The following is a 13188-nucleotide window of genomic DNA, read 5'->3' on the forward strand; positions in this document are numbered from 1 at the left end:
CTAGTTCTGTAAACGCTGCAAACCTTTCAAAATAAAATCCCTGAAAAAGCCGCTGGCCAGAGGCGTACTCCCATTCACTCCGTCGACTGGTTTATTCCAGTCTTTATACCATAAATATTGATGCATATGTTTATGTTATAAATAAATGTCTGCATATAGATTAGTGCTGTAAAGCGATTAAAATATTTAATCGCGATTAATCACATTAATGTCATTGTTAACTCACGATTAAATCGCAATTTTTCTATGCTAAAAATCACTTGATTTCTTTGTCCCATTATTTATTCTCATTTTAGTGCTCTTATCAACATGGAGAAGTGAATCGGCTTGCCTTGTGCAGATGTTTTTTTATTGATAACAACATTGGCATATACTGATTAAAACAGGACGATAAAAAAAAAGCCTATAGTGCAATTAAACGATAAACATACAAACATACTGCCTTGAACATAGCAGTCAGGCTACTGCTTCTTTGTTTTGAGCCAAAGAAAACAAATAAATTATATTATATTTATATTATAAAAAATTATCGCCGTTAAATTTGGTTTGCGTTAACGCCGTTAATAACGCGTTTTACTGACAGCACTAATATATATATATGTATTGATATATATATATATATATATATATATATATATATATATATATATATATATATATATATATATACGATAATTCAAAATGTTTATGTCGAAAAATGTCAAAAAAATAAATATGTATAGTCTTCAAGCATAAGGATGGATGGTAACGGCCTTCTGAACCTCCTGGGAGGTAGAGTAGGCCTCTACTGACCCATAGCTATGGGTCTGATAACCTCTCTGTGTCGTATTATTTGTTGCTTCAAAATACATTAGACCCTGCTATAAACAATCTAGCCCCCCCTAGCTCCCGCAATCATAATTCATTGGCACCGCTCCTGGTTACAACTAATACATTTTTAAATATCATTTAGCCGGACGGTCTCTACAGAGAATAAAGTACCCTCCTCCTTTGTCTCTTCCCTCTCTCTCATTTTCCCGCTCACTCTTGACCTCTCAACCTTCCCCCGCTCACACGTGACCTTTCACCCTTCCCCCACATGACCCAGAAGTCTCATTATCAACCCATCCTATTGGTTAAACCCAAAGCGTCCATCTAACCAAACTACTGTACAAGGTTTGGTTAAAATATAGGGTTATTGCTAATAAACGTATATATTTTTGCTAGTTTGCAAAACTACCTGCAAAAAAACCCACAGCTGAGACTTGCAGGAGCAGATTCGAGCAGTTGTAACGATGGACTTTTATTTGTGAGGACATTTTTCACAGATGTGCAACTTCTGATGCATTAGTTCAAATTTGGGTTTACGAATGCACAGATTTTGGGCATGTTCTCAGATTATGAAAAACGGGTGTGCAAATGTCATTTGCACCAACTGCGCTGCAATGATTGTAACAAAAGGATTTGTGCACCTGTAACACAGATTTGCGTACTCGTAGAGCCTATTTTGTGTTTACAATGGTATAAAAAATATTTACGACTTCAAATGTACTGTTACACATTTGTGACTTTAGAGTACACATGCAAAATAAATATATACAACTTCAAATTTACTGTAACTTTAGTGTTGGCATTCAAATTCTGCAGTTACAGATGCTAAAGACTTTTGCTACAATAATAACTTCATAGTTAAAATAGGGCCTATTGTGTGTGGAGGTGAGTGAGAGTGAGTGAGTGAGTGAGAGAGAGAGATAGAGCGAGAGAAATTGTGTGTGTGGTATTATAGCAGTGTTGGTTGTTTCAGTAGTTGATTGGAATTATTTTGTTACTGCAATGTTCTCCTTTTTTGTTGAAAGAAAAGCTACACTTTCATAAACTCATGAATTTAAACATTTCTATGTTGACACTGTTTGGATGCTTTCAACTGTTTGCTCGTCTGATTTCTGCATTCTCGGTTCGCAAACAACAACATGAACAATTATTACGACTGTAAAATTGCGCATTTTTACTCGGAAAAGGACAATCCAGCTGACTTTGCTGACAGGACAAGTACACACACACACACACACACACACACACACACACACACACACACACACACACACACACACACACACACACACACACACACACACACACACACACACACACACACACCTTTGCTGTTGTGCAAGCTGTGATGGACACTAGCAGACCAACACTATTCTCAGTTCAGTCCATACTACTTTTTTCTAAAGTGAAATATTTACAAGCCAGGGCAACATGTTTGTATTCGGCTGTATGGCTCTGTTGGGGGAAACTGGAATAGATCTCACCGAACCAGATAATCTGAACCAGATCTATTCAACAAGCTATTTAGTTTTTCAAGAGAATATCATCAAACTATCATTAACCTTTATAATAAGTGTCATATAGTATTAGGAATGAAGGATAATACATATTTCAGCTGTTGAGAACTCTTTTATTAAACTTTCATTAACCTTTATTATAAGTATTATATAGTTATAGTAATGAACAAACGTATTTATCTTCTGTTCTTCATTTCCACTTTTGCACTGCTGCGTCTTCAGATACGTAGAGCTACAGGACGCTAAACCCTGACTCTTCTTATCTGTGGTCTGTGTGTGTGTGTGTGTGTGTGTGTGTGTGTGTGTGTGTGTGTGTGTGTGTGTGTGTGTGTGTGTGTGTGTGTGTGTGTGTGTGTGTGTGTGTGTGTGTGTGTGTGTGTCTCTCAGATATGAGGGGGAGATAAAGTGTGTTATTTAACCAAAGCTTGCTCGCTGAATGTGCAACTGAACAGATTTCTTTTTTTTATTTATTCTTTATTTAGTTCATTTTTTAGTTTTGTTTCTGCATGTTTTGTTTCTATCACGGGGAACAAGGCGCTGCACGATGGTCCACGTTCCTCTGCATAAAGTGATTCTATTGGCTCATCGTATTATTCTCCTGACTTGACCTGTTTGATCAAGTTGAATAAAGGCAAAAATATGGCGACACATTAGTGCCATAATTCACTAATGTGATAAAAGATGCATTCGGGCGTATTATATTATTCCACACGCGTAGATATGAACTGCGAGCGCGCAAATGATCTCTGCGCGCGCGCAAATGACCTCTGTGCGCGCAAAACAGCCTCTCGCGCGCGCAAATTACCTCAGCGCGCGCAAAACAGCCTCTCGCGCGTAACAGCCTCTCGCGAAAGATGTTTTTACGCTCGCTCGAATTTAATTTTGGCACTATGGGGGAGGGAACCAAGGCAGGGCGGGCTTTCCTATGATTGGCCATTTCTGAAGCGCGATATTTGATTGACAGCCCTCCTCAGCCTTCCTCTCATTCAATTCTGAATTGTACAGTAAATGGCTGAAACGATAGTTACGTATTGTAACTCCAGATTCTATGAGTATATAGGCACAGCCTTTTAAGGCTATTGCTATTGCTGGGTTATCCCTAGGCGTGAGCCGTAGCACTGAAAAATGTGTAATCTCCGACCACCAACAGCGTGGGCCTCAATTACGTCCGAGTGCGGCGTGCCTCAACGACGTCCGCATTTCGCATATATAGTCGGGCGCCGGCGGACGTTCTGCTCCCAATAAACAGCTTTTCTTCAGCTATTTAAAGGACAATGAGGCCGACACTTAAAAGGCTGCGCCTATACTCATAGAATCTGGAGTTACAATACGTAACTATCGTTTCAGCCATTTACTGAACAATTCAGAATTGAATGAGAGGAGGGCTGAGGAGGGCTGTCAATCAAATATCGCGCTTCAGAAACGGCCAATCATAGGAAAGCCCGCCCTGCCTTGATTCCCTCCCCCATAGTGCCAAAATTAAATTCGAGCGAGCGTAAAAACATCTTTCGCGAGAGGCGGTTACGCGCGAGAGGCTGTTTTGCGCGCGCTGAGGTAATTTGCGCGCGCGAGAGGCTGTTTTGCGCGCGCGCAGAGATCATTTGCGCGCTCGCAGTTAATATCTACGCGTGTGGAATAATATAATACGCCCGAATGCATCTTTTATCACATTAGTGAATTATGGCACTAATGTGTCGCCATACAAAAACATGTCGAACAACAAGTAATGCTGAGTGAATATGTGTCCCGAAGAATGTCCTCTACATCCCCCACTGACCAGACTGTATCGCTGTTTGCTGGTCTCAGCTCTACTGTTCGTTTGTGCACTGTGCGCGTGCACATCTGGGAAAGTTCCCAGCAGCATAGCGCCCATGAACAGAGCTTTGCTCTCCGTCTGTTTCTGATGAAAATCGGATCGGGTTGGATAGAAAGTATTCGGGGAAGCCCCGGAAACCCGGTTATATCGATTAATCCCAGTACAGTCGCAAATCACCACTAAACCATTAACCACCACAATGTCTCCTGTTTTCCACCGGCTCTCTTTTAATTCCAGAAAGAAGAGAACACACATCAAAGCATTTGAAGAGTCCACAGTACATGAATGCAGTGCAGCCGTGTGCCGTGAGGGCGGAGTCAGGTGTGAGGGGAGAAGGGGAGAGGACGTCATGTTGAGGAAACGAAACCTAAACTCCATAGAAAGATTAAGCCAGCCGACGTGGAAGCAATTCTCTCGTTCAGGCGAAAAGAAAACGCATTTTGGAAAAAAATAGTCCGCCAGACAGAAGCAAGGTGAGTAAAACAGCCAAACTTTGAGAGAAGTTAAAAACACCTTTCCCGTTATGGAATTAGAAAAATAATGGACTTGCTCAATACATAAACCTTGTCGTCTGTGTCTAGGAATGGCCTCTGCTAACACTTCCTGGTCTGAGGAGAACTTTTCATGTTCCATCTGTCTGGATGTGTTCAGCAGTCCAGTTTCCACACCATGCGGACACAACTTCTGCAGAACCTGTGTTACAAAGTACTGGGATGAACAAGTCAAGTACAAATGTCCGGTTTGCAACAAGATTTTCAATATAAGACCTGATTTACAGGTCAATACCTTCTTATCAGAGCTGGCTGCCCAGTTTAGATTGTCTGTACGAGTAAAAGAGCAGCCTTGTGTTGGACCAGCAGAAGTTCCCTGTGATGTCTGTACTGGGACCCAGCTGAAGGCAGTGAAGTCCTGTCTAGAGTGCTTTATTTCATTCTGCCAAACCCACCTGGAGCCACATCAGAGAGTCGCAGTCTTGAAGAAACATCGGCTGGTCGAGCCTATGGACCGTCTGGAAGACCGGATGTGTAAGAAACACAACCGACTTCTGGAGCTCTTCTGCCAGACTGAACAGGCGTGTGTGTGTCAGTTCTGCACAGAGACAGACCACAAGTCCCATCCTGTTGTACCTCTAAAGGAGGAATATGAAGTGAAGACGGCCCAGCTGGGGAAGATAGAGGCTGAAGTCCAGCAGATGATCCAGGAGAGACAAAAAAATATTCAGGAGATTAAAGACACTGTTAAACGCAGCAAAGCAGACGCAGACAGAGAGATTGCCGATGGTGTGCAGGTCCTCACAGCTCTGATGCGCTGCATTGAAAAGTGCCAAAATGATCTGAACCAAATGGTTAAAGAGAGACTGAAATCCACAGAGAAACAAGCTGAAGGCCTCATCAAAGAGCTGGAGCAGGAGATAGAAGATCTGACTAATAGAAGCTCAGAGGTGAAGCCGCTCTCACACACCAAAGACCACCTCCACTTCCTCCAGGCCTTCAGATCGCTGAAGACTCCTCCACCCACCAGGGCATGGACGACGGTGGAGGTCCGACCTCCGTCATACGTAGGGATCTTGAGGAGATCCCTGGATCAGCTGGAGGAGACACTGAACATGGAGATGAAAAAGCTGCATGGTGCTGAACTGAAGAGGGTCCAGCAGTATGAAGTAGATGTGACTCTGGATCCTGATACAGCTCATCCCCAGCTCATCCTGTCTGAGGATGGGAAACAAGTACATCATGGAGATGAAGAGAAGGAACTCCCGGACAACCCTAAGAGATTTACAAAGTGTATATATGTTCTCACGAGGCAGAGCTTCTCCTCAGGGAGATTTTACTTTGAGGTCCAGGTTAAAGACAAGACTGAATGGTATTTAGGAGTGGCCAGAGAGTCCATCGACAGAAAAGTTGGGATCATAGAGACCCCTGAAAATGGTTACTGGACTCTTTGCTACGATGAGGGTGGGTTGGTATATAATGATAACCGTGATGTCCGTCTCCCTCTGAGTGCTGAGCTCCAGAAGGTGGGGGTGTTTGTTGATTATGATGAGGGTCTGGTCTCCTTCTATGATGTGGAAGCCAGGGTTCATATCTACTCTGCTACTGGCTGCTCCTTTACTGAGCCTCTCTATCCATCCCTCTGTCCGTGTTTATATCAAGAAGGTACGAACTCTGCCCCCCTGATCATCTCACCTGTCAATCAAACACACTAGGACCTTTGTCAACCAAAACAACTGATGTTGTTCCCTGAATTCAGAATCTCCTCTATGTGAAATCTGTCCGAACTGTATTCGTATCGTACTTTTCACTGTCATTAAACAAGGACCAATAGCCACTAATACTGTGTACTATAAACAATATTACCCATTATAACTTTTAAGACTACCCTATAATGTTCAATGTCTTTTTATCTGAATTGTTTTTATACTTTTAATGCTAAAAATAATGTGCAAGTACATAATGTGAAATGTTAAATTTGATACAATTATCAAGTCGTTTTTTAACGTTAACCAAATATATTCCTTTATTATTTTGAACCATGTTTGACAACACAATACAATGTTTGTAAACTTTTGAGATTTGAATAAAAATGTACTTAAAGTAGAATGGGGACATCTTCTGTGGAATAGGTACATTCTCAGTACAATATGTATTCAGTGGAATAGGTACATTCTCAGTACAATATGTATTCAGTGGAATAGGTACATTCTCAGTACAATATGTATTCAGTGGAATAGATTCATTATCAGTACAATGTGTATTCAGTGGAATAGGTTCAAACTCAGTACAAGATGTACTGAGTGGAATAGGTAGGCCTACATTTTCTGTACAATGTTGTGGGTTTTATGCTGATGTGTGGTTGAGGCATCCTCACCTGGCCGAGTCAGACTGATTGGACTCTGGGGCCGGCTGAGGCTGCACACCTGTTGTCCATTGAGTAATCAATGTCTCAACCACCAGGGGGAGCCCTTGTTCTGTAAACGCTGCAAACCTTTCAAAATCAAATCACTGAACAAGGGTCTCATTTATAACCGTTGCGTACACACAAAACGGGGCTGAAATTGGCGTACGTGACTTTCCACGCCAAGGTTGTGATCTATAAAAAACCAACTTGACGGGAAAATGTGCGCAGCCCTAAGCAAACTCTGACCCATGCGTACGCATGGTTTGGAGGAAAAGGAGAATTGGCGACACAGATGGTGTGGTGGTGAACTGAAGTCAGACCAAAGAATTGTAGAGTGAGAAGAACGATTATGTTTTATCATCGCCCTTCATAAATTTAATTTCAACCCGTATCATGCGTTAAATCCTAATCAGAATAATTTAAATCTACTGCGTTATTTCTCAGGTATTACTCCAGAAACATCTCCTTAGAATACAAATAATAAAAAAATCTCTATATTTAATCCCGTCACTCCATAGGCCTATACTGTCCACTGACGGCGCGACTGCATGGAATAAAGCATCTGTCCAACATGTGTCAATAACATAATATTTTTATGTGACACTGTAAACACAAAATCAAATGTCATTAAATCCCAAGTGTGGAAAACCAAGCCACACTCCTCATCACAATCGTTGTCCGTTACTCTTGATGCTTTTCATGACAAATCACGCATTAAAAAGGGGTTATGTTCAAGAACATTTTACGTGGGTGATTACAAACTGATTATCCAAGGTGTTCTCGGTCAGTCTTATTACCGTAACCCTATAAATACAGAGGTCTGCGCCGTGGTAATGCTGCACTATATGGCACTTCTGGCGGACCATGCAAATGGCAGGATTCGGAGGGAGAGGGTATTTAGGGACCATAACACTAGGCTACATAAAAATATGTAACTCGATGTCAGACCACTTCTTTTTTATTTCTGGGACTGTGCGCTCCGTGCTACTGACAGAGTTCACTGCTGCAGCAACATGTTGCCACTCACTCTGCTTATTGTTGTTGGCGATCCCAATCCCGTGACCGCCGAAGAAAACTACCTTTCGGGCCTCCATCTCACCCACAAGTGTCTCCACTTCAACCTCCGTGAAATTTCGCTTTTTTGCTTTTCTCAGTACTTCTGCCATTGTTTCCGACAAGACATAATACTTGCATCTGAGTCTGTTTTATATGCAGATCGAATTCATGAGGTCATTTGCATTGACCATTTATGGTTAAAAAGGGGCGTATACAGGGCGGAACGTGAAGCTGATTCAGCTGCGCACACTTGTAGGCACTCTGGGCCTCATGTACTAAGGTTGCGTACGCACAAAAACGTGGCGTACGTCCTTTTCCACGCTCACGTTCAGATGTACAAAACGTGAAATGACCGTAAAAATGTGCGGTCCCCACGCCAGCTCCAGAGCTGTCGTACGCACGTTTCTACAGCTATTGTTCCTTTGGCGACACTTAGAGGTGACGCTGGGAAACTGGGAAAAAAGGTGAAAACAATGACTCAGAGTGATTTGCACATCAGAGACACACTAATGAACAATTAACACACCTTGCAATTATATGGGTGGCTATAAAAGCATGCGCAATGGATGAAGAAAATTGTTTTAAAAATGGCTGCGTTAGCGTTGTTAGAGGACATCGCAAATGGTCAAATCCGAAGGGCGCTGGAGACGCCGGGGCCGACGGAGGAGACGCCGGGGCCGACGGAGCAATCCGTGCCCTCTCCTTGCTTGTCTATTCAAAAATAAAAAATTTAAGTTAATAAACACAAGTCAAAGTCTTTAATATCCTGGCATCTTTACGCACGACTTATGTGTATTGCAAGCAGCCAATTGTATGACCAGTATAATTACAGCATTTATGACTTCAGCATATTTACCTTGGGGATGATCGGTGTCCCCTTCATGGGCCCCCACCCTCCGGTGAGAGCCGTGTCACCGATCAAAGCGGCCACTCTCAAATCGAAGGGGGAGAGTTCCCCCACTCCCGTCCCCCCACCTGTTGCGGTCACGCTTCGGCGGTGGGCAGAAACCCTCCGCTTCACCTCCACCTTGAGGTCTGACCACTTTTTTTTAATTTCAGAGTGTGTGCGCTGCTGAGACCCCACTGCATTGACGGCCTCGCAAACACGCTCCCACTCACTTCTCTTTTGTTTTGCATTTATCCCTGTTGACAGGGTACCAAATAACATATGCTTGCGCATTTCAACCTCGTGGAGCAAAATCTCGAGCTCGGACTCCGTGAAGTTGCGTTTTTTAACTCTGTTCAATGGTGCCAGGGGATCGGATTAAGAGGTGAATCTCAGGTCCAGAGGCCTATTTAAATGAAATTGCATATTTAAATGAGGGCGTGGACAGGGAGGAGTTCGGCACGTCGGCATGTGCGCTCAATTTCACGTTGATTGAGATGTACAAAAGAAACGTGCTTGGATCCATGCGTTCGCACACTTTGATACATCTGAATTTATTTGTGCGTAAGACAGTTTCTGGGTTTTGGCGTACGCCAACTTTCAGTATGAAATCCACGCAAGTCTTAGTACATGAGGCCCTCTGTGATTTATAAAGCAAAGATTGCGTACGGTGTGCGTACGCAGGGTTTTATAAATCAGAATATTTTTTGGCGCACGCAATACTTGGCTTTTGGGCGTACGTACACTTTTAGTAGCGATCACACACACAGTTTTATAAATGAGACCCCAGGTCTGCAGGTTTTTCACCTAGAGAGGGAGACAGCGAATAGAAATAATGCAAACCGATCGATAAATGGTGTAGAAAATATGTCTGCTTGAATTATCAATTAAAAGTCCTGCATTAATTTATGAATTCAGTTCCTCCCTGAACTACGGGCCGTCCTGTTGTACCTCTAAAGGAGAAGTATGAAGTGAAGACGACCCAGCTGGGGAAGATTTTGTCTGGAGTTCAGCAGATGATCCAGGAGAGAAAAATGAAGATTAAGGAGATCAAAGGCACAGTAGAAATTAGGAAGAGAGACGCATACAGAGAGATAGCTGATGGTGTGCAGGTCCTAACTGCTCTGATGCGCTACATTGAAAAGTGCCAGGATGATCTCAACCAAATGGTTGAGAGAAGAGAGAAAGAGAAACTGAGAAACTGAAATCCACAGTGAAACAAGCTGAAGGCCTCATCAAAGAGCTGGAGCAGGATCTAACCAATCTGACCAATTGTAGCTCAGAACTGACCAATTGTAGCTCAGAACTGAAGCAGCTCTCACAGACTAAAGACCACCTCTACTTCCTCCAAACCTTCAAATCCCTGAAGAATCCTACACCCACCAGGGACTGGACGACGGTGGAGGTCCGTCCTCCGTCATACGCAGGGACGTTGAGGAGATCCCTGGATCAGAGGAGACACTGAACATCCAGATGAAGAAGCTGCGTGATGCTGAACTGAAGAGCGTCCAGCAGTATGAAGTAGATGTGACTCTGGATCCTGATACAGCTCATCCCTGTCTCATCCTGTCTGAGGATGGGAAACAAGTACATGATGAAGATGAAGAGAAGGAACTCCCAGACAACCCTAAGAGATTTACACAGTGTGTATGTGTTCTCACGAGGCAGAGCTTCTCCTCAGGGAGGTTTTACTTTGAGGTCCAAGTTAAAGACAAGACTGGATGGTGTTTAGGAGTGGCCAGAGAGTCCATCGACAGAAAAGATCAGATCATAGAGACCCCTGAGACGGGTTTATGGACACTTTACCACGACAATGATGGGTTGGTATTCAGAGATAACCCTGATGTCCGTCTTCCTCTGAGTGCTGAGCTCCAGAAGGTGGGGGTGTTTGTTGATTATGATGAGGGTCTGGTCTCCTTCTATGATGTGGAAGCCAGGGTTCATATCTACTCTGCTACTGGCTGCACCTTTAGTGAGCCTCTCTATCCATTCCTCTGTCCGTGTGACAACCCTACGCCCCTGATCATCTCACCTGTCAATCAAATAGACTAGGACCTTTGTTTGATGATAAAATGATCAACCAACCAAAACAACTAATGTGGTTTCCTAAATAAGAATCCCTACCATGTGAGATCTTAGAAAACTGTATTTATATCATACTGTACCGTTCATTTGACAGGGAGAATTTTATTAAGAGTATAACATAGAACAAAGATAATGTAAACCATTATAAATGATGCAATAACTTACTGTGGTTCAATGTCTGTTTTCTCCTGGATGATTATGACATGTTTATTGATGGTTTCAAGGTTGCAGTCAAGAAAAATGTTGAAATTGTGAAATCTTCATTTTGATCAAATAATGGATTTATTTTTAAGGAAACAATTCAAGGAGTTAATTTTCATAGTTACACTTCTCAGATTTAAATACAAATGTACAAAAGTGGAATGGGGACATTTTCTGTGAAATATTTACATTCTCAGTAAACTATATATTCCGGTTCTACTAGGAATGTAGCTACATTCTCAGTACAGTATATAGAATATATAAAGTATCTGTACAATATGTATTTAGTGGAATAGGTACATTATCTGTACAATATATATTCAGTGGAATAAGTACATTCTCTGTACAATATGTATTCAATTGAATAGGTACATTCTTTGCACAATATATTTTTAGTGGAATAGGTACATTCTCTGTAAAATATGTATGCAGCGGAATAGGTACATTCTCAGTATAATGGTTTAATGTGGTTGAGGCATCCTCACCTGGCCGGCTCAGACTGATTGGACTCTGGGTCAGGGTGAGGCTGCACACCTGTTGTCCATTGAGTATTCAGTTTTATTATTATTCTAGTTTTATTTTGCACAGATGCAAAATAAAACATTTTGACCTCCAAATAAGAAGGTGTTGGTTTTCATTTCAGGGGAGAGGATGAGAGCATAGCAGGTGTTGAGTGCCTCTTTTTTTTTTTTTTACACATTGTGGTACCAATTACTTACTCAAATATTTAATTTTATATCTATTAATTTTATTCTGTAATGGGAGTCAATGCGATTCCCGTGAATCGATCCTTTTTTACCTTTAACCATTATTCAAACATTTAACAAATCATCACATTTTGATCTTTATGCATATTGAAACAGATTTTCGATATTTTTCACACTTTTCCACAGTTTTAGTTTTGTTCCCACTTTGTATATTTCCCGTCGTCTCATTGACCTCTGTTGAGCCCTTTAGAGCGTGTGACGCAGCAGGTACCTTGAATTAGGCCCCAGTACCAATGGTGCCTTTTTACGGCACTTTACCCTGTAATAAAACCATGTAATTCAGTTGTACACAAAAAAGTAAAACTTTCCTCATTGTTATTTATTTAGCACATTTTACACAGCACACAACATAAATAATATGGATAGCATTGCAGACATGCTGGTGATGCTCGACCCCAGCGCTGCCTTCGACACAGTGGACCACAGCATTCTTCTTCCTCATCTCGAACACGATGTTGTCATCAAAGGTTCTGCTCCTCGCTGGATTAGATCTTATCTCACAAATTATAACACATTTTTTTCCCTGGTGAAGAATCAGCATCAAAGGGGTCATCACTATTATACCTGTTAAGCCCTTTGTAACTGTGATTAAGGGCTATAGGCCTACAAACAAAATCAAATTGAGTTTGTGAACATGAGCCAACATGACTTTGACTTGAATAAGGGAAGCCTCAGCCACACCAATGGGTATGTTCGACTATAATTCCCGTTGTTGTGTTCATATAATGTTTTACTAGGCCCCATCGTCACGTCAGAAGATGCAACACCATGGCTGCGCTGCACACGGCTCTGTTTTTAGAGCCAGTTTTGTTGAGTTTCATCTGGACGCCTGTGTGCCAGGACCGGGGGCTGTGGCGCGTTGCGTGCGTTCGGTCCATGACCCTTTCTCCCCCAGACCTACCAGATCAACAGATGTCCTCACCACCACTGCCCTTCCACACCTTCCCCAGTCAACCCTTTTTTCATATAATATGCTTGAAGTACGCTGCCTGTCGGCGGATGTATTTGCAAATGAGAGCCTTTGTTTGAATTAAGGAAAATGGACAATAGATGTAAATACGTCACACATCCAAGAAGGACCGCAGGGCTCTGCTGGTGGTGAGTAGGCTGTCATCTTCAAACTGGAGGCACAACGTTAATCAGATCTCCGGC

General features: G+C 42.3%; 3 protein-coding genes across 3 annotated transcripts in view; all 3 read left to right on the plus strand.

Annotated features, from left to right (window-relative positions):
• Positions 1-13188, plus strand: part of LOC130380461 (E3 ubiquitin-protein ligase TRIM39-like) — a 106686-nt gene that overhangs the window by 44575 nt on the left and 48923 nt on the right. The window lies entirely within an intron of this gene.
• LOC130380462 (E3 ubiquitin-protein ligase TRIM39-like) lies at positions 4253-7360 on the plus strand. The gene is made up of 2 exons (XM_056587682.1): positions 4253-4616; positions 4725-7360. Exon 2 carries the CDS (start codon positions 4727-4729, stop codon positions 6347-6349), a length of 1623 nt encoding a protein of 540 aa, XP_056443657.1. The 5' UTR covers positions 4253-4616; positions 4725-4726; the 3' UTR covers positions 6350-7360.
• LOC130380995 (E3 ubiquitin-protein ligase TRIM39-like) lies at positions 10018-11045 on the plus strand. The gene is made up of 2 exons (XM_056588414.1): positions 10018-10127; positions 10498-11045. The coding sequence occupies exons 1-2, from the start codon at positions 10018-10020 to the stop codon at positions 11033-11035; spliced, it is 648 nt and encodes a 215-aa protein (XP_056444389.1). The 3' UTR covers positions 11036-11045.

This window comes from Gadus chalcogrammus, chromosome 4 (assembly GCF_026213295.1).
Source record: "Gadus chalcogrammus isolate NIFS_2021 chromosome 4, NIFS_Gcha_1.0, whole genome shotgun sequence".
NCBI lineage: Eukaryota > Metazoa > Chordata > Actinopteri > Gadiformes > Gadidae > Gadus > Gadus chalcogrammus.

Excerpts from the sequence above, each read along its gene's own strand:
- LOC130380462 (XM_056587682.1), top strand. The coding sequence starts at position 4,727 with ATGGCCTCTGCTAACACTTCCTGGTCTGAGGAGAACTTTTCATGTTCC.
- LOC130380995 (XM_056588414.1), top strand. The coding sequence starts at position 10,018 with ATGAAGATTAAGGAGATCAAAGGCACAGTAGAAATTAGGAAGAGAGAC. Across the intron at positions 10,128-10,497 it reads CTGATGCGCTACATTGAAAA|GTATGAAGTAGATGTGACTC; the intron begins GTGCCAGGATGA and ends GAGCGTCCAGCA.